This window comes from Hemitrygon akajei, chromosome 10 (assembly GCF_048418815.1).
Source record: "Hemitrygon akajei chromosome 10, sHemAka1.3, whole genome shotgun sequence".
NCBI classification, from domain to species: Eukaryota; Metazoa; Chordata; class Chondrichthyes; order Myliobatiformes; family Dasyatidae; genus Hemitrygon; species Hemitrygon akajei.
Window position 1 is genome coordinate 142935168 of NC_133133.1, and position 25781 is coordinate 142960948.

A 25781-nucleotide genomic window follows, 5' to 3' on the forward strand; every position below is an offset into this window, starting at 1 on the left:
TAGTCTATTACCTGCACTTGGTGTCTGTGCTGATTTTGTTCATTTACGGTCAAAAATAAATGTGATCTTGATGAATTCCTTCGTTGATAGTATTAGGAACTAATATAGTTTTATTTATTGGACTAGTATTGGTAGTGTTCTCATTTGTACCATATTTCATTTAAATACATACTCAGTTTGTCTATTTTATACCTTTTCCCACGAAACCAATTAATTGGGGTAGCTGCATAATTGGGTCAAAGTGTACTCGTCCCAATGTGTCCCTATTAACTGGAATCCACTATATAGAACTTCTTCCATTTTCCCTTTTCATAATCTTTTCCTCTTGCATTTGACCTCGTAATTTAACAACTTATCTTTATCCAGATTAAAATCTATCCACCATTTCTCTTCACAAATTTTGAACTGATTTGTATCCTCCTGTACCATTTGAGGACCTTTCTCACTGTCCCCTATGTCTAATTTCACCTTTCCAATATGGTTACCATCTCCTATTTACTGATGACTCATTTTTTGACATGCTGGTTTCTTCTACATCCAAGTGCCAGATTTGAGAAATTATTTCTTTCCACATCATTTGTATGTACAGTAGGTTTCTGACACAAAACTGCACAGGGACAGGCCCTTCGCCAAAAAAAATTATACTGAGCTAATTGTGTCTAAAAATCTCCTTTAAAAATTTTTGACCAAGAAACACATGGGTTACACTGTAAACACAGGATACCATTCACAAAATCTTAATAGATGCAGTTTTTTGTATATGGAGCTTCTTTCCAGGAAACTAGACAGTGTTCTTAGAATTAATAGCAAGCCTCTCACAGAAATGGCAAAATATTTGGAATGATCCATTTTCATTTCCAAGAGCTTTAATTATCTTGTTTTGCATTTGATGCTCATGGTGTGGTCTGTTCTACATTGGGTAGAAAAAATGACCATTTTGTTGAACAACTTTGTTCAGTTCACAAAGGTAATCACCAAACTGCCAGATTCCTGTCAACAATTCTCCATGCTACTCTGACCTGTGTCTTTGGTTTCCTATAATGTTCCAACAAAGCTCAATGTAAGCTTGAAGTGCAGAATATCACCTGCCCACTGGACACATTACCTGACTTCAGGAATCAAAATTTAATTCATTTTCAAGAACTTAGCTATTCCAAAGTTTCTCTTTTTATGATGCTCTCTGACTTAATGATTTTCATTTTCATTTTAAATTTCGAGCAGTTGCACTACTTTGCTTTTCAGCTTTTAAGCAGGCTCCATAAGCATAGACTTCCACCAACACAAATACATTTGTGGCAAGTATATTTGAATAATCCATTAATATATACAAAAAAAGACATAATTTGGACAAATTAGCCTTAGTTATTCTGAAACAATGTCTTGACTAGCACAGGAAGAGAATTGGGCTGGTTTCTGGCTATAGTAGATATAGGTCATACAGAAATCTCAAATTATAACCAATATGGTCTGCCAATGGTTTGGTAAGGGGGTATGGAATTTTTTTAGGTTTCATATTTTTTCCCACAAGACATCAGTGAAAAATACAGGCTAGGAAGTAGTTACTTGGTCCATTTTAAGACAATACAATTAATTTGATTTCCCTATCCTCTCTTCTCAGCCTTGCAAGCTTTTCTACATAAGGACTTATCAAATTGCCTATTAAAACTCATTTGATCTGCTTCCATTATCTTTTCAAGCAGTCTATTCCACTTACTCATTACTTAAAATATTTTGGTTACCTTGCATCTGGTACTTCTGGAAAAAAAACGAGGCCATCTCTTGGACACAGGAATGTCCTTGTTTAAGTTATCAAGGATCTTTTAAGATTCTGAATATCTATTTAACTTGACCACCATGATAACAACCCCTTTTTCTCTAGTCACTCCATGTAACCCAAGTATGGGAAATCGATTTGTAGACTCTAAGATATTAATATACTACTAAAATACCCTGACTGGAAACAATCCTCAAGCTCAAGCAAGTGTTTTTATTAAGTTTCACAATACGAGCTACTATAAACCAATGTCAGAGATGATTTTTTTTTTTGAGTTGCTTAAAAGTCTTCTTGCCAATCACCTGAAAAGCTTTTTCCTCCCCAAATCCACTCAGTGGTCACTTTATTAGGTACACCTATACACCTGTTCATTCATGCAAATATCTAATCAACCCGTCCTGTAAGGGCAACTCAATGCCAAAACGCATGCAGATAATGTCAAGAAGTTCTGGTGTTCAGAATAACTATCAGAATGGGGAAAAAATGTGACCTAAGTGACTGACCGTAAAATGATTGTTGTTGCCAGACAGGGTGGTTTGAATATCTCAGACACTGCTGACCTTCTTGGATTTTCATGCACAACTGTCTCTATAGTATATAGAGAATGGTGCAAAAATACCCCCAAAAAAAAGTGAGCAGCAGTTCTGTGGATGAAAACGCCTTGCTAATGAGAGAAGTCAGAGGAGAGTGGCGGTACTGATTCATTATGACAGGAAGGTGACAGTAACTCAAATAACCACACCTTTCAACAGTGGTGTGCAAAAGAGCATCCGAATGCACAGCTGGTCAAACTTTGAAATAGGTAGGCTATAACAGCAGAAGACCACATGAGGTTGCAATCCTGTACCAAATAAAGTGGAAACTAGTGTATATCCCAAGGTCTTTCTGTTCCTTCAAACTCCACGACTCACTCTTCAAAACTGTTATCATTTATCAACTTTTTCTCCCCAAATCTCCCTCAACCTGAATCAAAAAGTGCTAAATTTAATCTAATCACAAACATACTTATTCATTTTTTTGATAATTGCTATACAATGTTTGACCTTCTTGTGGCTGTTCCATTGTTTATTGTTTGTTTATCACATTTTGGTTTCATATTAACTACAAGCTTTCAAATTATGCCCAAGGCCAGATTTTTTTATATATACATTAAGCCTAAAATCACCCTTTAGGAGAAACCAATGCATACTTGTCTCATACCTGAAAATCAACTGTTTACATTTAATCTGATGGTCATATGGTGGACAATTTTGTATTCGCAACCACCGCTCTGTTAATGGCATGGACAATTTTGGTAAGTTTTATTATGTGGCTCTGTGTCAAATGACTTTTCAAAGTCTAAATATCACATCTTTTGGTGTACCCTCAGCAATTCTCTACATTACATAATTTAATAACTTTACCAAGTTGATAGAATAAAATTTGCTTTTAATAAATCTGCAAAATACTGGTTTTCAGTTATTGATAATTAATTTTGCACAGGACAATGCTACAAAAAGAATTCCAGTTCATGACATACAAATAACTGGTCTACAGTTACTATGTTTATCCTTCTCTCTTTTGAACAGGGATTCTTTGAATCCCTTATTTGAATTGAATTAGCATTTTAATTCCTCCAGTCTTCTTGAAACACTTTCATATCTCGTTACCAGAAGGTCGGTAGAGCTTGGGCCTTTAGATTGGTCCATGATCCTACTTTAGAGTGATACTAATCTTTTAAGTATGTCATTTCTTTAAAAAACTCTGCTGTATCCTCCACGGTTGTTACATTACCTCGGGATTTTCTTCTCTCTTTGATTTTGCAGAAAGATGGCCCTGTGGTTGTTCTACTGAAGTTTTTCTTTTCTCTGTCAAGTGTTCTGTTTGTGTCTGGCTTTGAGGTTGAATGATTAATACCTAAAAAAATTATAAAATGAATGACAATTTTTTAAAACTTACACAACACCATACTGTTAATAAGGAAGAAGTCAAAAAATGGCATCTGATGGTGTGGGGGGGGGGGGGGGGGAGAGGGAGGAGTGGTGAAGGGAGAGTCACAGAATCACACAGCATGAAAATAAGCCCTTCAGCAGAACTCATTCATGCCTATTGAAATACCCAACTTGCCCCTCAGACCTCCATCACATATTTTCTCCCACCTGAAATTACACCCTTCAGAATCCCCAATTCATGGAAAAAGACAGATCAGATCAAATTCGCTTTATTTGATTATCTTTATTTGTCACATATAATCAATACAGTGAAATGCATGACTTGAGTCAGGGATGTAGTGGGGTAGTCCACAAGTGTCACCATGTTTCCAGCACCAACATCCTGTAACATGCCCACAACCTACTAACCCCAACTCATATGTCTTTGGCATGTGGGAGGAAACCAGAGAATCCAGAGAAAACCCACTGGTCTTGGGGAGAACTTACAAAGCCCTTACAGACAGCAGTGGGAACTGAATCTGATCTTATAGCTGCCACTGTAAAGTGCTGCACTAACCACTACACTACAGTACTGCCAACACTATCTACCTACTATCTAACTTATCTATTGACTATCTAACCTATCTAATGTGTCTCACATAATTGTACAAATCTCTATGAGATTATCCCCTAGCTTTTTACGCTCCAATAAGAGCAATTCCAGTCTAACCAATCTCTCTGTAATCAATTCAAAATCCAACATCCAGGTGAATCACGTCTGCATTCTCTGCAGTGCTACCATGTCCTTTCTAAAATGGGGTGACCAGAATTGCACACCATATTCCAAGTGTGGCTTAACCAATGTGTTGTATAGCTACAACATCATGATGAACCAACTTGTATATTCAATATCCCTGTCGCTGAAGGCAACTTAAAAGCCTTCTTCACAACCCTATTCAAGTGTGTCATCATTCATAGTGAGCTATGAACTTCTACCTCAAGGTCTCTCTGTATATCACTGCTTCCAAAGTCCCTGTTGTCTACTGTGAATGTCCAGCACTAATGAGACAACTCAAATTGCAATGCCTCACACCCGCCTCAAATAAATTCGATGTCACTGCTGTATCAGATTCCCATTTTCCATATTCTCTTTGAACTCTCCTGGTTCACTAGAAAAAAGGTAAATTAAAATTCTGTGGTAGAATAATTGGAATAACATCCAAAAAAAACACCTGAACAACACAAACACATACATCAGGATGCTGTTCATCAACTATAGCTCAGCATTTAATACCATCATACCCACAATCCTGGTTGAGAAGTTGCAGAACCTGGGCCTCTGTACCTCCCTCTGCAATTGGATCCTCGACTTCCTATCTGGAAGACCACAATCTGTGCGGATTGGTGATAAGATATCCTCCTCGCTGATGATCAAAACTGGCGCACTTCAGGGATGTGTGCTTAGCCCACTGCTCTACTCTCCATATACACATGACTGTGTGGCTAGACATAGCTCAAATACCATCTTTAAATATACCGACGATACAACCATTGTTGGTAGAATCTCAGGTGGTGATGAGAGGGTGTACAGGAGTGAGATATGCCACCGAGTGGAGTCCTGCCACAGCAACAACCTGGCACTCAGTGTCAGAAGATGAAAGAGCTGATTGTGGACTTCAGGAAGGGCAAGACGAAGGAACACATACCAATTCTCATAGAGGGATCAGAAGTGGAGAGAGTGAGCAGCTTCAAGTTCCTGGGTGTCCAGATTTCTGAAGATCTAACCTGATCCCAACATATTGATGTAGTTATAAAGAAGGCAAGACAGTGGCTATACTTTATGAGGAGCTTGAAGAGATTTGGCATGTCAACAAATACACTCAAAAACTTCTATAGTTGTACTGTGGAGAGCATTCTGTCAGGCTGCATCACTCTGGTATGGAGGGTGGGTGGAGCTACTGCACGGGACCGAAAGAAGCTGCAGAGGGTTGTAAATCTAGTCAACTCCATCTTGGGCACTAGCCTACAAAGTACCCAGGACATCTTTAGGGAGTGGTGTCTCAGATAGGCAGCTTCCATTATTAAGGACATCCAGCACCCAGGGCATGCCCTTTCCTCGCTGTTACCATCAGGTAGGAGATACAGAAGTCTGAAGGAACACAATCAGTGATTCAGGAACAGCTTCTTCCCCTCTGCCATCCGATTCCTAAATGGACATTGAATCTTTGGACACTATCTCATGTTTTTTTTTAAACTATACAGTATTTCTGTTTTTGTATGTTTTTTAATCTATTCAATATAACACAATTGATTTACTTGTTTATTATTTTTATTTTATTTATTATTTTCTTTTCTCTGCTAGATTATGTATTGCATTGAACTGCTGCTGCTAAGTTAACAAATTTCACATCACATGCTGGTGATAATAAACCTGATTCTGATAAGTCCAGGAATTCTGCAAGTTCAGCAACCTAGTGCAAAGATACCAAATTATCAGACTTTCACTATAAACAACACTGTTTTGTTTTTATTTTCAGTTATCAATTTGACTCCCAAAATATTTTCAGAGGGCTTTACCCAGGAGGCAAGCTTCCAGATTAACTTTGGAATTGAGACAGCATGGTAGTTTAGTGGTTAGTGGAACGCTATTATAGAGTCAGTGATCCGGGTTCAGTTCCATCACTGTCTGTAAGGACGCTGTACATTCTTCCATGACCACGTGGGTTTCCTCTGAGAGCACCAGTTTTCAACCACATTCCCCACATCCCAAAGACAAAGACGTGTTAATTGGTCACATGAGTGTAAATGGGTGGTGCGAGCTTATTGGGCTGGAAGCACCTGTTACCATGCTGTACCTCTAAATAAAAAATTCATTTTACCATTGAAAATATTGTCAACAATTAGTTATTACAGCCTTGATCGTAGCCATGATTCTAAATGAACACCATTACAAATTTTTAGAGAAAAGGGCATTAGAGAGGAAACAAGATGCACATTTTTTGAATTATCTTTAAATGCTTCCTCCACAGAAAATAATGGGAAAAGCAATCTTCAACCCCTGCCATTATTTCTACAGCTACTGATCATTGTTCTCCATGGATAATATATAAAGCTGAACCAGAACTAATCAAGTGTTTCAATCAGAAAAGTTAACAATTTCCTTCATCCCACAGATGCTCATTCTCCACCATTCCTGTCCTGACTTTGGCTTTTCTACTTCACATAAGCTAAAAGATGAAGTTTTGATGTCCTCATCTAGATCATGTCCTTTACATTTTGTTTACCAACCTAGACTGCACACTCTATAACTGCAATACTACATTGTTTGATCTGTTTTCTTTTTACTACCTTTATGTATGATCTGTCTGGATGGGATACAAAATAAGAGCTTTTTACTGTAACTTGGTACATGTGGCAATATACCAATATAAAACTGTTTTTGAAACTTGGCGCTTTTACTACTGTTAAACTTACACACTCATCTATTCATAAACTTGAGATGAACAAAACTCTCCTACTTATGCGCCTCAAACCTCTTATCTAACATATGTGTACATTGATTATTATTCATTCCCAGACCAACAACAGCACAATTTAAAAAGATTATTCTGATTTTCAAATCCTGTATGTCTCATTTCTGCAACACCCTACCACTTCTCAAATTTAGCCTAATCCCAAACTTTTCTGAAATTCCTGCAACCTGGTCTCTTTCATGTTGTTATTTTTCAATGCTATAGCAATGGCCTACTTGTCACAGTTCTGGAATTCACACCTTGGACCTTTCAGCCCATCTACCATCACTTATACTGCTTATGAAATCAACAGTGCCAATTAAAAAGAATTCATCCCCTTGGAAGTTTTCATGTTTTATTGTTTTGCAACATTGAGTCACTGTTGATTTAATTTGGCTTTTTTTGACACTGATCAACAGTAAAAGACTCTTGTCAAAGTGAAAACAAAGTGATCTAAATTAATCACAAGTATAAATCACAAAATAATCAATTGCATTAGTATTCACCCCCTTCAAGTCAATACTTGGCAGATGCACCTCTGACAGCAATTACAGCCTTGAGTCTGTATGGATAGGTCTCTATCAGCTTTGCACATCTGGACACTGAAATTTTCCCCATTCTTCTTTACAAAACTGCTCAAGCTCTGTCAGATTAGATGGGGATTGTGAGTTAAAAGCCCTTTTCAAGTCCAGCCACAAATTGTCCATTGGATTGAGGCCTGGACTCTGACTTGGCCACTCCAGGACAACTTTGTTGTTTTTAAACCATTCCTGTGTAGCTTTGGCTTTATGCTTGAGGTCACTGTCTTGCTGAAAAACACATCTTTAACCAAGTCACAGTTCTCTCGTGGACTGTATCAGGTTTTCCTCCAGGATTTCCCTGTATTTTGCTGCATTAATTTTATCCTCTACTTTCACAAGCCTTCTAAGGCCTGCTGCAGTGAAGCATCCCCACAACACCACCATGTTTCACGGTAGGGATGGTGTGTTTTTGATCATGTGCGGTGTTTGGCTTATGCCAAACGCAGCGTTCAGTCAGGTGGTCAAAAAGCTCCATTTTGGTTTCATCAGACCATAGAACCTACTTCCAGCTGACTTCAGAATCTCCCACATGCCTTCTAGCAAACTCTAGCCGAGATTTCATGTGGGTTTTTATTTTCAACAATGGCTTTCTCTTTGCCACTCTCCTATAAAGCTGCAACTGGTGAAGGACCTGAACAACAGTTGTTGTATGCACAGTCTTGCCCTTCTCAGCAATTGAGACTTGTAACTCTTCCAGAGTTGTCCTAGGTCTCTTGGTGACATGCCTCATTAGTACCCTTCTTGCACATTCACTCAGTATTTGACAAGCTGTTCCAGGCAGATTTACAGCTGTGCCATATTCTTTCCATTTCTTGATGATTGACTTAACTGTACACCAAAGGCTAATCAGTGGCTTGGAAATTTTCTTGTATCGATCTCCTGACTTGTGCTTTTCAAAACCTTTTTTGCGAAGTTGGTTGGATAGTTAGTCTGTCTTCATGGTGTACCTTTTGCCAGGATACTGACTCACCAGCAGTTTGACCTTCCAAACACAGCTGAATTTTTTTCTACAATCAATGGAAACAACTTAACTGCACACAGGTCTCCAAAAACATATCCATTTAACTAATTATGTGACTTCAAAACAAATTGGCTGTACCAATGATGATTTAGTGTGTCATACACACTAAATACTTACACAATCAAATATTGTGTTTTATATCTGTAATTAATTTAGATCACTTTACAGAGATCTGCTTCCACGTTGACACGAAAGAGTCTTTTTCTATTGACAAGCATCAAAAAAGCGAAATTAAATCCACTATAAAACAGTAAAACATAAAAACTTCCGGGGGGGGGGGGGGAATACTTTTTATAGGCACTGTACATCTTCTTACAGCTTTTTTTTATATCACTTTGAAGCTTTCAAGGGACCAATACCATTTTCTTTTCTCCAAGAGAACCACAACCTTGTCATGGTTTAGAGGTGTGTGTGCCTCAATCACCCATTGAGCTATGTTGACTGGAGTCAGGGCTTAATGCTTTGGCTCTTGGTAGGGTCACTCATGCCAAACAGGTCAAAGGGTAGAGGCCAGACTCAGAGTAGTCCGCCAGTCCTCCAGATTGGGGGTTCAACTCAGGGCTAACAACAGTGAAGGGTAAAAAAAATTGTTACGGAAACAGCAACAAAGAACCCTTCTGCAACTGGGTGTGACAGTGTTCCTGGGTCTCCAGGACATGCATAACTGATAGTAGTGAAAACCAAAAGGAAGCTACTGACATGTTCGGGGGCTTGGAGCACTGCCAGAGATGGAGGACCTTCATTGCTGCCCTAATCACCAGCAGTAAAACAGGTAGCAAGTACTGTTTTTTTTTCAGCAACACACACAAAATTCTGGAAGAACTCAGCAGGTCAGGTAGCATCTATGGAAAAAAGTACAGTCGACATTTCAGGCCAAAACCCTTCAATTTTCTTCAATGTTTTAGTGAAGTACCTTGGAAACTTCTATTGTATTTTAAGTAATATGCCAAAAATCATGGGAAGCTTCTAATAAGAGTACTTTTCAATGATATTACCAAAAATAAAGACCATACTTTTTCACATGGAAATGTACCATCATGTAAATTTTTTCTGTTTGGCACTATGAAGCAATGTGGCTGATTAAAGTTAAAGGTAATGTAATTATACATAATACAAGAAATCTACTGCAGTGGTAAATTAAACTGTATTCTAATCATGTTTTGTTTAGTCTCATGACACGTTTTCTTTAGATTTTCCTTACCTTATCTGTGCTGAGCAGAAGAGGTTGAACACTGATGGTGTCACTGGTCAGGGAGACTGTACTGCTGCTCATGGAACTGCCATTGTTGGGGGAAGCAGAGATGATTGCAAAAGCCACACCAGCACTGCTGATTGGTGTCGTAACCAATGACGACTCTGCAAAGTTTTGTGTTTGGCTAGTCGATGTCTGCACATGATTGACGGTATTATTGGCAGTGGGAAGAGTCGGACTTGGGTTCTTGATGCTGACAATGGTGCTTTTTTGAAGAGACTGAGGCTGACCGGAAGTCTGGTCACGACACAGAGTGACTGAGAGGCTGTCTGGAACTAGGGTCTTTGGCCTAACCTGAAGAAGCAAGTATATCATAAAATTTTACAAGAGATTTTAAACAAATACCCTTGATTAGATAATACAATTCATTTGAGTTTTACTGAGGGATTATCTATTCTAAATGAGTACTTAACAGCATTAACGATGTTTTCTCTTAGTGCCAACATTTTTGTATATACAGCAATGAGGAAACAAATTCGAAGTTGCAGAATTCACCAAAGTTAAATTGAAGATTGCCCATTTTTCATTAGGTCATTTCCAGACACAAGTGTAAAGGAGAATGAAATAATTGTTACTCCAGATCTGATGTAATAAATATAAACACACAAGATAGCTTATATACATAAATTGATTTTTTTGTCCAAAAAGTGACACTAGGCAAAAAACAGCATGTACCATACATAAGGTGACTGATACGATATGCTAAACTAGTGGTGGTGGGGGGGGGTGTGGACGGGTGGGTTAGTGGGTGAGGTGTTGATCAGCCTTACTGCTTGAGAAAAGCAGTTTTTGAGCCAGTTTTTGGCATGGATGCTATGTAACCTCCTCCTGATGGGAGTCAGAGGAATAGACCATAAGCAGGGTGGGTGGGATCCTTCATGCTGTTTCTGACCCTTTCCCAGTACCCTTCTGTACCTACATCCTTGATGGCAGACAGGCTAGTGTGGGTGATGAGTTGAGTTCCTGTCCACTGCAGTGCAGTTTCCATACCATGCAATGATGCAGCATGTTAGAATGCTCTCTACCACGCATCTGTAGAAGGATATGAGTATTAATGTGCATAGTTCAGCTCTCTTCAGCCACCTCAGAAAGTAGAGGCATTGGTGAGTTTTCCTGATCGTGTAGAATGAGTTCTGGGGCCATGAGAGTTTGTGCGTGACATGCACGCCCAATAATTTGAAATTGCTTGCAGTTTCCACTGCTAATTAGGTGATGTAAAACTGGGTATGAGTGGTATGAGTACTCCTGAAGTCGATAACCATTTCCTTTGGCTTGTTGACATTCAGGAAGAGGTTATTTACTTCACACCAGGCATGGAACTCTTCCACGTCCTCTCTGCAGGCCATTCATAGCGATTATTGGGGATAATCCCATTGCTGTCATACCACCGGTGAACTTGAAGTGATTATTCGGGTATTCAGCCATGCATTTGTGTGTGAACAGAGTGTACAGCAATTGGCTCAGCACGTAGTCCTGGAGGCACCTGCATTTTTAAAATAAGTGTGTCAAGGTCAGGTGCATGACAGATGCTCTGGCATCTGTCATACAGCAGTTCTGTCGATAAGCATATTGGAAAGTGCCCAGTATGGTGGGAATGGAGTTTTTGATATGTGCCATTACCAGCCAGTCAAAGTACTTCATGATTACTGGCCTCAGTACCATTATTTAGTTTGGTTGTTCAGTTGTGATCACTGTCTCCTCAGGGTTCTTTTACCTTAAGCTCCCTAATCACTTCCGGTTCATTATGTAAAACCCACCCAGTGTAGCTGCTCCCCCCAGTAGGCTCAACGACAAAATTCCACAAGTGTTGATACTTGATGTGTTTAGAATTTCATTATGAATATAACATATAGATATTTTATGTTCCAGTAATTTATATGGCTAATGATCAATAACAGGATTGTTTTAGTTCCCATTCACTCTATAGGGAATGTAAATATGTATTCTTTTCATTGTTAATTATCAATATCAAACAGTGTGATGGAGTGAATAAAGTCCCTTACAAACAACAGCACAGCCCAGTCCAGTTATCCATAAATGAAATTGATCAAATGCAAATACGGCTTGTCTTCCCATATTTTAAATGGAGAAAAAATTATGCTTCATGTGGAGTTGAACGTGGAAATTAAACGTGGAAACTGATTAATTGTGTGACTGGGGTCACTAATGTAATGTATGAGAAAATGGAAGAACGCAAATGGAAGATTCTCAATATTACTATATACAGGTAGGAGGCAGATCAATAGCTAGAAATATGTACCTGATTTCAGATTAAGAAAGAATGGAATTAAGTGAAAAGAATGGCACTGCTCTGGGAAGTGGAGTAGAAAAACAAGTTAAAGGATGGTACACTATACCATGTCAAACACTCAAGAAGCTGGAGAAGGATGACAAGATGCATAATACAATGCTGTTACAGGGGCTCATACATTGTTGCAATCAGCCACAGAAAGCTCATCATAAAGAGATTTACTTGAATCATAACAGAATTTCCTTGTCCTGTTAGGGGCAGCACAGTAGTGTAGTGGCTAGTACAACGCTTTACAGTGCCATCGACACAGGTTCAATTCCCACAACCGCCTACAAGGAATTGGTACGTTCTCCCTGTGACTGCATAGGTTTCCTCCCACAGTCAAAAGGCATATTGGTTGATAAGTTAATTGGTTATTGTAAATTTTCCAGTGATTAGGCTAGGATTAAATCAGGGGTTGCTAGACAGTGTGACTCAAATGGTTGGAAGGCTCTATTCCATGCTGTATGTCAATAAATAAATATGGGTTAATTAGTAACCTTATCTTAAAGGATTTCCTTATTCTGTATACCACGTGCATTCAAACACAACACCTTCAGTCCTGTATTCTTTACCCCTTTCCATTTTGTCTCCGTTAACACTTTAATTCATCCCACTGACTGCAATTTTTCACATTCATCTGCATGTCCTTTCTCACGGTCTCATTACAGACTGCATCAACTTGTTTACTAACTGCCCCGTCCTCAGCCCTATCCCCATACCCCTGCCAAATTAGTTTAAACACTTCCCAACAGCTCTAGCAAACCTGTTTGCAAGATATTGGTGCCCCTTGGGTTCAGGTGTAACCTGTCCTTTTTGTACAGGTTATACCTTCCCCAGAGGAAACCCCAATGATCCAAAAATCAAAAACCCTGCAGCCTGCACCAATTCCTCAGTCATGCATTCATCTGCGAGTTCATCCTACTCTTACCCTTACTGACTTGCAGCAAAGGCAACAATCCAGGGGTTACTACTCTTGGTCCCATTTTTCAGCTGTCTTCCCAACTCCTATATTCTCTCTTCAAGACCTCATCCCTTTTCCTACCCATGATGTTGTACTTCCAGCTGTTCACCCTATCCCTTTAGAATGTTGTGGACCCAATCCAAGAAATATCTGCACTGGCACCTGGAAGGCAACACAAATTCTGGGTGTCTCTTTCACTTCCACAGAATCTCCTGTCTACTACTCTAAATATGGAATCCTCTATCAATACTGCATTTTCTTCTCCACCCCCTCCCTCTTCTTCTAAGTCAGAGCCAAGCTCAGTGCCAGGGGGCCACTCACTACAGCTTCCCCTAGCAGATTTTCCCCCAACAGTATGCTAAGTGGTTTATGTATTATTCAGAGGAATGGCCACAGGGATACTCTGCACTGGATGCCTATATCCTTTCCCTCTTCCTCCTGCACCTTAGTGGCAATTATTCCCTATAGCTCCTATCCATCACTTCCTCATTTTCCCATGAGTCGAAAGTCATTGATCTGCAAATCCAGTTCCTTAACATGATCTCTAAGAAGCTGTAGATCAATGAAACTTGTGTAGATGCAGTTAAAAGGGAGAATGGAGGTCTCCCAGAATTCCAACATCTCACATGAAGAACATAACACGAAGGACGATGCGGAGGATGTTGTACGAGACTGTGGTGGCCAGTGCTATCATGTTTGCTGTTCTGTGCTGAGGCAGCAGGCTGAGGGTAGCAGACACCAACAGAACCAACAAACTCATTCGTAAGGCCAGTGATGTTGTGGGGGTGGAACTGGACTCTCTGACGGTGGTGTCTGAAAAGAGGATGCTGTCCAAGTTGCATGCCATCTTGGACAATGTCTCCCATCCACTCCATAATGTACTGGTTAAGCACAGGAGTACATTCAGCCAGAGACTCATTCCACCGAGATGTAACACTGAGCGTCATAGGAAGTCATTCCTACCTATGGCCATCAAACTTTACAATTCCTCCCTAGGAGTGTCAGACACCCTGAGCCAATTGGCTGGTCCTGGACTTATTTCCACTGGCAATGATTAACTTATTATTATTTAATTATTTATGGTTTTATATTGCTATATTTCTTTACTATTCTTGGTTGGTGCGGCTGTAACGAAACCCAATTTCCCTCTGGATCAATAAAGTATGTATGTCTGTCTGTCTGATATCACTAATCGTGGACCCATTCTCACCAGACTAGCCATATACTAACAGACTAGGAAAGATAAAAACATACCAGAAATGTATCTTGGCCTTCACCCTTGCATGCCAGAACCTGAACACTCTGACACTGTTTACTCCAACTAAAGCCACTCCCACAACAGCTGCTCTACTTAAACCTCACTTGCTTTTATTGGTCTTTCCCAAGTGCCTAACAGATCATTATGATTGAAGCCCGCCAAGAAATCCTGAAAAGCCACAAGCTCTTTTTTAAAACTCAGCCAAACAAGCGAGTCAAGATAATTTAAGTGATGATTAAACTATACTAATTTACTGCATTAATATATCATACTTGTTGCATTCCAATATTAGTATACTTAGATTAGCTGTATTGAAGGCCCTTCCATGTTCTAACCAAGAACCAATTGACATTGGTCAATACATTATTTATTTTCAAATTTTTCACCTGGGGCAAATATTTTCAACTAGATAAGATGTGTAAGCAGTGGATGTATAAAACACACAATTAAGTTTGCTGAGCAATTTTATAGAATCTGAGGAGATTAAGGATTATTTTTAATTAGCCAGCATGGGGAAGAGCTGGTGTTTTAGTCTGATGTTCAGAATTAGCAGAACTTTAGTGATAGCCTATTTATTGGAACCCTTAGGTTTTGGTTGCTTTTGGGGCAAAGAATTAAGACAAGATACCTTATCTACAATCAGATTTCACATGGAAATATCAATAGAAAAAATTACAAAATGTATATTGTGATTTCATCACAAAAACATAGACCTACATTTAATAAATTAGATAAAAGATAAGTTTATCTAATGGATAAAAGAATCAATAAAAGGCTTGCTTGCCACTGGATTTGTATAATTAAATTTTGTTTCCTCTGCCATCCTGTGATGTATGTAAGCTGCTACACATATGCAAGTTAAACAGCCAAAGATTCCATTCAGGACAATCAACTTCAACACACGAGAATCAAGGAATGGTTCGCACTCTGACTGATGTGTAACCAAGTTATTGCACTCATATAGCAGTTTATGATACACGTCACAAAGCTGTATAATCATCCAAGCACTTTCTCAGTCTTTATTGTCATATTGTTGCAGCTCACTTCCAATAAACTTTCTGCATGAACAGTGCTGAGAAATCAGAAATTGTTCAACCCATTTTGCCTCCAATCCAGAACTTAGGTTAGTCCAACCTCTATCATCAAGCTGCATTAGCAAACAATGCTTTGGTACATGCACTTACAAAGACTATTATTTAAGTAATCACTGGCCTGTTTGCCCACAAGGGAAAAGCTTTATACTTAAATGGCTGATAAACCTTGACAATGATAGCAATTATAGAAATGACCACTACACGGTCCCAGCAGATTTGAATTCCTAGCTTCACAACGATGACATCCTCCACTCTGTTATATGGCATTACCATCATGTTAAATGGGATAAACTCAAAGGATTTGGCAGTAGAAATGTGTCTTAGGTAACCTCATGAACTTGAATACTCTTTAATTGCTCCTCCCATTTCTACTAAACCAGGAGATGAACCCTGCTTCAATACATGTTGAAGGGCAATCGAAATATAAGACGACAGCTACAAGATAAGAAGCTACAAAATGACAGAAATGCTGAATAAATTATCAATTTTATGTTCATTTTGAGATTGCATTACCACTGAAATCAGTTTCCAGCCATCTTGAATCACAGTAAGCTCAAAAATGGCTGGACATAGTATAAGCCCCAAGACCAAAAACAACACTTTAGCTTGGCGCTGAAGAACTGTGCTGCAGAGCCAGTTGTAACTCTAACCAAGCTGTTTCTACATGATTACAACACTAGTACCTTCCCAACAATCTGAAAAATTTCACAAGTACATCATGCCCACAAACAAGGCAAAACTAAGTCAGCCACCCAATCAATCTACTCCCAGTCTGTAATAGGGACAAAAAGTGACATCAACAGTGCTACCAAGTGGTGCTTGCTATCAATAGCTTGCACACTAATGGATAGTTTAAATTTCATCAGGATCGCTTGACTTTAGAACTCTTTATACCCCTCATCAAAATGCAGACAAGCTGAATTCCAGAGTGGAGCTGAGTGACTGCTCAACATTAGACAGCATTGGTCTGCGTGTGGCATTAAGGAGCCCTGACAGAAATTAAATCCATGCCCATCAAAGGGACAACGCTCCAGTGGCTGGAGTAATGCCATGCCCAAAGATGTCTGTTGCTGAAGCTCAATCATCTCCAGTCCAGGAGGTCACTTCAAGAGTTCCTCAATGCGATCGCTTAACCACAAAAATCTCCAACTACTATATCAATAACTTTTCTTTCATTGTAAAGTCAGCAGAAGAAATATTCAATGATGGCACAGTATTCAATTCTATTCAAATTCTCAATGAATGAAGCAGTTCAAAGCTGCGTGAAGATCTATCAAACACTGCAGCGTGGTTAATACCTGACAAGTAACATTTGCACAAGAGCGGCAGGTAATGCCAACCTCCAAAAACAGAGTGTGACCATCTACCTTTCACTCAATATTACCAATACTAAATCCACCAACATCAGTGTCCTCAAAATCTCCACTAACTCGAAACAAAAAAAATGTTCACTTATCCCCTGATCCTGAAGTCTCTGCCAACTAAAATACACAAATCACAAGCATGAGTGAATATTCTTTAACATCCTGGATGAATACTGCTGCAACAACTCTCAAGAAGTTCAATGTCATCCAGGATTAAGCAGATAGTTGAATGGAGTTCATGCTAATTTGGAGATTATTCAACCCTCACCAGTTTCCAGCACTGCCTTCTTAAGTGCCTTAGGGGTAGATAAATAATGCTGGCCTTGCCAATAACACCTAGATTCAAAAACATTGAATGAAACAAAAATTGAGTAAATTTAACATCTACCTATCCTGTCAAGCATCTCCTTCCTCACCTGCTCAAAAGATACATAAAGCTTAAGTATAAGAAAGTTATCCTTGTTCCACAAGGAACACCTAAGAACGCTGTCCAACAGTGAAGGTATCAACCAAAAGGGATTATTACTTAGCATTCCAAATAATAGGTGGGTTACTGGGCAGTGTGGCTCGTTGGGCTGGAGGGGCCTATTCCTCACTATAATTCAAAATAAAATAAACAAAATCTTTACCTGAGGTAGCACTGGGGGTCCTTGGCCTGCCAACCTCTGTAATGAGCTGACTTGGGGGACCTTGATGGGCACTGCAGTAATAGTTCCCACAGTCTGTAGAAGGGAAAAAAATCATAATACAACTTCTCCTTAAGTTAGGCATTTGTTTACAATTGCCTTCCAAATATGGAAATCCAATTCTGACAGAAGCTGAAACAAAACACAATAAAATATTGATTTATCAACAATTTAAACAGTAATGATCATACATGTGGAACAATGAACATTATTCATGAGAAACAAGGGCAATATTACATTAAATAAACAAAACGAGTATTTTATTTCAGAGGTATTTTCACTGCCAAAAGCCTTTTAAATATATATTCATTATTGGGCTTGTAAAACATACACATTAGTTACTTGTTAACATGGATTAAATGTACAGTTAATGTAGTAATAGTTCATATCCTGCATTTCCAAGGCTCTTACTCATCTGTAAAATCTGTTCTAAAGTTAGCATGAGGTGTTAAAAAAATTGAGAATGAAGAGTCTGGCTGTTGGAATCAAACAACCAAATACCTTCTGAGTTAAACCAATTCATACTAGAATGGATTTTGAAATTTATTGTAAATTGTGATCAGGCCTCAAACCAATGATGCACAAAATTTCACACGAGAGATGCTGTGAACATATTCAGGATGAAGCAGATTTTAATACAATACATAATTCACTGAGGATGCTTTACACAATTGCAAAATTTTAAAATATTACTATTTTAAATAACATTCAATTCTACCTTTTCCAAGAAGGAAGATTTCAGTATTTTGTTCTTTAAATCTGCTGAAGATGTGACATTATTTAACCCACTTCCATCATAAATACCCAAAATGTGACATACCTTGAGGAAGCCATGTTGACTTTGGCCCGCTTTATCATGTGCCTCCAAGTACTCTAAAACATCTTCCCAACCACTGAAGTCTAGTTAACTGGCCTTATCTCCTTCCTTTACCTCTCTCTCTCTTCTTAACGAGTGGAGTGATATTTGCAATTTTCCAATCTTCCAGAATCTAGTGACTTTTGATTACTAGTACCTCCACAATCTCTTCCGCTATTTTCAGTAACCTGTGGTGCATTTCATGTGACCCAAGAGACTTAACTGCCTTCAGGCCATTCAGCTTCCCAAGTGCACTCTCCTTAGTTATAGCCATTACACTCACTTCTGCCTCCTGACACTCTCAAATCTCTGGCATACTGCTAGTGTATTCCACAGTGAACACCGACGCTAAATACTTACTATTCGTCTGTTATTACTTTATACCCCATTGCTACCCCTCCAGTGTCATTTTCCACTCTTTCCTCTCATATTACTGACTAACAACTTCATCTTTTCTCTCCTTAATGCTTTTTTTAGTTACTTTCTGTTGATTTTTAAGTTTCCCAATCCTCTAACTTGCTGCCTTTAACTTACCTTGTCAGCCATGGGTGCCTTATCCTAGCTTTAGAATACATCTTTGGGATGCATCTATCCTGCACCTTCCAAATTGCGCCCAGAAATTCTAGCCATTGCTGCTCTGTCATCATCCCTGATATTGTTCCCTTCAAATCAACTTCGGCCAGCTCCTCTCTCATGCTTCTGAAATTCCTTTTTAATCACTATAATACTGATACATCTGAATTTAGCTTCTCCCTCTCAAACAGTAGGAGAAATTCTATCACTGTCTCCTACAGGCACCTTTACCTTAAAGCTCCCTAATCAAATCAAAATCATTACACAACACCCAATCCAGAATTGTCTTTCCCCTCTTGGGCTCAACAACACTCCAAAAGGAAATTTCGTAGGCATTCTACAAATTCCATCTCTTGGGATCCAACGTCAATGTGATTTTCCCAATCTACCAGCATATTGAAATACCCCAAGACTATCAAAACATTGCCCTTATTGCAAGCCTTTACTGTCTCGTTGTGATTTATAACCCACATCCTGGTCACTATTCAGAGGACTGTATATGACTCCCATCGGGGTCTTATACCTTCACAGTTTCTTCAGTCTACCCACAAGATTGTAAATCTTCTGATCCTTTGTCACCACTTCCCAAGGATCTGATCTCATTTTTTTTTTAAACCAAAAGAGCCACCCCACCCCATCCGCCTACTTGTCAATCCTTTCAATAAAATGTTTCCTTAGCTGTTAATCTCCCAACTAGGATCATCTTTCAGCCATAACTCAGTGATGCCCACGTCATGCCTGTCAATCTCGAACTGTACAACAAGACCATCTACCTTATACCACATTAAGGATCATAAACTGAGTTGTCAGAAGGACAAAAGGAGCTGGACATTCAAAATGGAGGCCATATTTCGAAGAGTCTAAGGTGACATAGTTAAAACAATGAGCAAGAGTTAAGAATTCCTAAAATGGCCACAGACTTTCTTCACCAGAGGCAAGAAGCATTCGTAGATTAGGAAACGGGAACACAGACTGTCATGGCTAACCAAATGAAGAGACAATATACGTAAACTCAAAAGGGAACCTCAGAAATGTATTTTCACCGTGTTTCTTGTACTGTATTTAGAGACATAATGATAGTATGAGAAAAGATTAGGAGCTAACAAAAGGAAACAGAAACCTTTCATAAACAAGAGATGACAAAGAAATAGTAAGGCCCATTAGGATTCCTTTTTAATAGAAGGAACATAGTAGTGTGATATTCCATTCAGAGTTATTTGGTGGGTCATGGGTAATTTATTTTTCTTTAAAAAGTGCAGGTGTCATTACAAGGAACTGAGTCATCTGTGAACTGCATGATCTAGGTACTGTAAGTAATTGCATTCTAATAATAAATTTTTCTTAAACTCAGCAATCAATTTTGCTTAAAGCTAGTAATCAGCAAGCAGTTACTCATGTTGTATCAGTATGGTGAGATAGTCTCAGCAGCTTTTCCAGGACTCCTACCACCACTGCAGTTCTGCTCTAAAGCACTCTGCTGCTTGAGATGCACCAAAAACCAAGCTCCATTATGTTTTTGAAATTCTGTAGTGTCTGTAGATGTCATACAGATGTCCAGAATTTTCCACCAGTCTCACGTAAAACTGCCGTTGTTCATTGATATTACTTCAAAACACAGTTTTAGAATGCCACTGATGTACATTTGCATCAGGATCCTAAAGTTGCATCAACCTGTTCATTAGTGGCTTCCCAACTGCACTCCAATTCTGTAATGCCCATATAAGGCAAGGGAATCCAATATTGTGCAATTCCTCCCACAACCTATGGTAGAAATTTATATAAATATACTGCAGCAGATGTGATTTATCCATTTTCCTGAAACAGACAAGGATAACAAAAGGGTTCTTTCTTCTATGAAAGAACCTTTCAAACCATAAAGGACAAATGCTGCATTAACTGCCCAGCTGTTACAAGGATCATTATCCCGACCAGAAGCTCTGAATCAAGGGACTCAACCTATTGAGGGGTAGATCTGTGGAGACCAAGGGTAACACAAGTCTTCCCCGTACAACCTCAGAAGGCCATAAGTTCAAAGAGGCAATTTCAGACTAAATTGTGACCACAAAGCTTGCACAATACAACTTCCTGAAAAGCAAGATTGGGTAGCATAAGTGGCAATAACCCATCATTCCCAGATGAGCTCACTGCCTTTTATGTGCTCTTTCATAGGGAGAACCATGACTTCCACACTAACCCCACATTTCCAGAGTTCCCTGTAATTTCAAAGGCCAATGTTTGGGCATTCCTTAGAAGACTGATCTACAAAATGAATCTGGTCTAGGTGGTGTAACTGGCTGAGTACTGACTAACTGGCTGCAGCATTTATAGACATATTCAATCTCTTACCTCTATGGTCTGATTTTCCCACCTGCTTTACAGGTTGCATTTATTGTGCCAGTATAGAGAGTGGTGACCTGGCTCAATGGCGACCATCAGGTAGCACTTACATCAACCTAAAGAAGTGCTTTGAGATGTTAGTTATGGTGTGAATCAACTCTTGCTCAGAGGTGATCCAGATCCATTGTTCAAAGGTGATCCGGATCCATTCCAATTTGTTTCTAAAGGTCCACTACGACAACAGGTCAACTGCTAGTGCAATTTCTATGGTTCTTCTCTGCTCTGGACCATTGAACAGGAACAGGTATATGAGGCAACAGCTCATCAGCTACAGCTCAGTATTGCAATCATAAGAAAATAAGGGCCATGACGCACCTTACTTATAAGGTTAAGAAGGCTCAGCTTGTCATCAAATCACTAACAAACTACTACAGTTGTACTGTTGATTGAATCGAGAATCATTGCATCATGGTCTGCTATGGCAATTCAAATGTGCAAGAATGCAAGAAACTGCATAGAATACTTAATACATCCCTCCTTAACATTAGTATTATTAAAAGGCAATATCGAGCTTCAAAATTACCACCATCCGATCCATGCCAGTTTCTCATACCTGCCATCAGGCAGGAGATACAAAAGCCTAAACTGCCACATCACCAGTCCAAGAACAAGTACCCTAATCACCAGTTTAGAAACATTATGAACTTTACTTTGCACTAAAATGAATATTATTTTCGCTCTAATTGTGTTTTATGTGAAAATTCTGTATGATTTATATTAAATCTATGTTCTTTTTAGGAATGCTGCTTATTCAATGCTAAATGCAAGTAATGCTGTTGCAAACATGCTTTTCACTGCACCAGTGAATATATGTGCTCATGCCTATGACAATAAACTTAACTTTGACTCTGATTAAAAATAACATGGGGAACTAAGGGAACTAAAAACCAGTACATTTCATGGTGCATTACACATTAGCAAAGTGTTTGAAAATTATGTCCTTTTCATGTAATTATAACAGCAAATGGCAGCAACTCTGTTATGATTGTAATCTAACACCTGGACAATCACTCTGGTTAACAAATATTTCCAAAATAACAACTCAGAGCAATTACTGCTTGCTCTGAGTTTGCTGAAGCATTTACATTTACTAATCTTACTTCTTCAAAGTTTGGCTCTAATATTCAGTTGGAGAATCCCTAACTTGTTGATGTAGAATAGATCAACTAGTTTCTTCTAAACTTCAACCAAATCAACTATTAATCCTTTAAAATCTAAGTAATGCCATCTTTGCTTGAATTATCTTTTAGTGGAATTTATTACCTGGAGTTTATGTATTTTTCTGATGATGTACAAGTAAAATATTGACAGCTCTGGAAATCCAAAGGTAAAATAGATATAAAATGGGGTAAGTCCTCAACTTCCAAAATTCTGTTGGTTCTTTAGTGATGCCCACAGATCGGATGTTAATACGATAAGACATAGGAGCAGAACTAGGCCATTCAGCCTATCAAGTGTGCTCTGCCATTCCATCATGGCTGATTTATTATCCCTCAACTCCATTCTCCTGCGTCTCCCCATAACCTTTGATGCCCTTACTAATCAAGGATCTATTAACCTCTGCTTTAAATTTACCAATGACTTGGCCTCCACAGCAATCTATGTCAAACAACTATGCAGATTCACTACCATCTGGCTAAAGAAATTTTTCCTCATCTCTGTTTTAAATGGAAGGCTCCCTATTCTGAGGCTCTGTCTCTTCACAGAAATTTGTGTGATGCTATGTTAGATCCAGACTTGTGCAAGACTGACAGTCATTTAAAGATAAAATCGAGGGCTATCTGGAAGGGAAAGTTTAGACTGATCATATAAAGTTAAAATGTTGGTATAACAATAGACAATAGGTGCAGAAGTAGGCCATTCGGCCCTTTGAGCCTGCACCGCCATTCTGAGATCATGGCTGATCACTTACTATCACATCATGGTTGTAAGTGTGCTATGTTCTATGCTCTAATTAATTTTGTGGTTAAGGTGCACTTATCAAAGAGTTAAGAAAGTGCACTCAGTGGCCACTTTATTAGATACAGGGGTGGAACCTGGTGTGTTCTTCTGCTGCTGTAGCGCATTCACTTTAAGGTTCAACATGTGTGTGTTCAATGATGCTCTTCTGCACACTGTTGTTAACACATGGTTCTTTGAGTTACTTTAGCCTTCCTGTCAGCTTGAACCAGCCTGGCTATTCTCCTCTGACCTGTCTCACCAACAGGGCATTTTCACCCACAGAACTACCACTCATAAGACAGTATGATACAGGAGCAGAATTAAGCCATTTAGCCCATCGAGTCTGTTTCGCCATTTTATCATAGCTGATCCATTTCCCTCTCAGCCCCAATCTCCTGCCTTCTCACCATAACCCTTCATGCTCTAACTAATCAATAACCTATCAACTTCTGCGTTAAATATACCCAATGACTTGGCCTCCATAGTTGCCTATGGCAACAAATTTCACAGATTCACCACTCTCTGGCTAATGAAATTCCTCCTCATCTCTGTTCTAAATGGACTTTCCTCTATCCTGAGGCCGTGCCTTTGGTCCTAGGCTCCCCCACCATATGAAACATTCTCTCCCTATCCACTCTACTGAGGCTTTCAACATTTAAGCTCCAATGAGATCCCCTTCATTCTTCTGAACTCCAGTGAGTACAGGCCTGGAGCCATCAAATGCTCCTTATGTGGTAAGCCTTTCAATGGTGTAATTATTTTTGTGAACCTCCTTTGAACCCTCAACAATGTCAGCACATCATTTCTTAGATAAGGGGCCCAAAACTACTCACAATGCTCCAAGTGAGCCTTCACCAGTGCCTGAAAGAGCCTCAACATTACATCTTTGCTTTTATATTTAAGTCCTCTTGAAATGTTAACTAGCAGAATAGGTAAAGAGGAACTAATGGATGTGATAAATTTCATTTCTGAGAAGGCCTTCAAAAAAATGTGCCATACAAGAAATTAAACAAAATTAGAGCACATGAAATTGAGAATAAAACATTCACATGGATTGAGGATAACAAACAATCTGAATACAAGAATAATTTTTTTTGGTTGAGAGGCTACAAAGATTAGAGCAGGAGCCCCAGCTATTCACGAACTATATCAAATGATTTGGATGAGGGAAACAAGACTAATATACCCAACTTTGCTGATGATACAAAGCTGGCTGGCATGGCAGTGCCAGATATGAGGATACAGCAAACAGTTTGCAGGAGTACATTGACAGGCCAAATGAATGGATGATAACAAAGGTATGCAACACAAAAAAAGTTTACTGGCAACTTTGATGGGCCAAAACAGAAAAACTGATTTTTTTTAAAATGAGAAACTGAGGGTTGTCCACATGCAGAGGATCTATAAGGATCTGCATGCCCTGAGTCACGAGGAATGCCAGCTCACAGCATTTGTTAGGATTGCAAATAGTACACTGGACTTAATGACTAGAGGATTTTGAGCAGAAGAATATTTTAAAATATATTGGAAATATGAAGGGCCCTTAAATGACAACATTTAGAATATTGTATACTTCACATGCTTGCAATAGAAGTGCAAATTAACCAGAATGGTTCCTAGGAGAGAAGCAAATTGCTCAATGAGGCTAAGTAACAGTGATTGAGTCCATGCTCTAGGCTTGAAAAGAATCAGAAATGATGTTATCAAAACGTACAAAATTCTTATGGCCTTGTAGAGGTAGGGTTGAAGTTTACCCTAAACAGGATGCCTGAAACCAAGGATTACAGTCTCAGAACCAAAGGAAGACCATTCAGGAGTGATCCACACCATCCCCCACTATTATATCAACCAACTATCCACTTCTGCATTAAGGCTGCTTTCATCACTCTTTGGAGGAAGAATGGTTCATAGGCAACTTCTCATCTTACTAGATACATACAAAAAAGCAAACCTTCTCTTCTCCAAGATCCACAAACCTGCCCATCCAGGTAGACCCACTGTTTCTGCTTATTCCTACCCCACCAAACTTAAATCTGCATACCTCAAATCTGTTTTATCCACCCCTCACCACACCCCCCCAGTTCAGTCCCTTCCTACCTACACTTCACACAGTCTGGATCTATACAATGACTTCAAAAATCCTGGCCCTGATCGTCTCTTTTTAAAATTGGTGTCCCATCCCTATACACCTCCATCTTCCATCAGGAAGACCTTAAACCCAACCTGTTCCCCTCCAGCACCACTCTCCTTCATCTGGCAGAACTGGACCTCACTCTCAATAACTTCTCCTTCGGCTGCTCCCATTTCT

General features: G+C 39.1%; 1 protein-coding gene across 3 annotated transcripts in view; it reads right to left on the reverse strand.

The window, feature by feature from the left end:
• Window positions 1-25781, reverse strand: part of phf21b (PHD finger protein 21B) — a 147441-nt gene that overhangs the window by 56868 nt on the left and 64792 nt on the right. For all 3 annotated transcript variants that reach the window (XM_073059201.1, XM_073059199.1, XM_073059200.1), the window contains 3 exons: window positions 17650-17742; window positions 10000-10344; window positions 3548-3670 (listed from right to left, as the gene is read on the reverse strand). In XM_073059201.1, the coding sequence (XP_072915302.1) occupies window positions 3548-3670; window positions 10000-10344; window positions 17650-17742 (561 nt within the window). The remainder of the gene's footprint in view (window positions 1-3547; window positions 3671-9999; window positions 10345-17649; window positions 17743-25781) is intronic.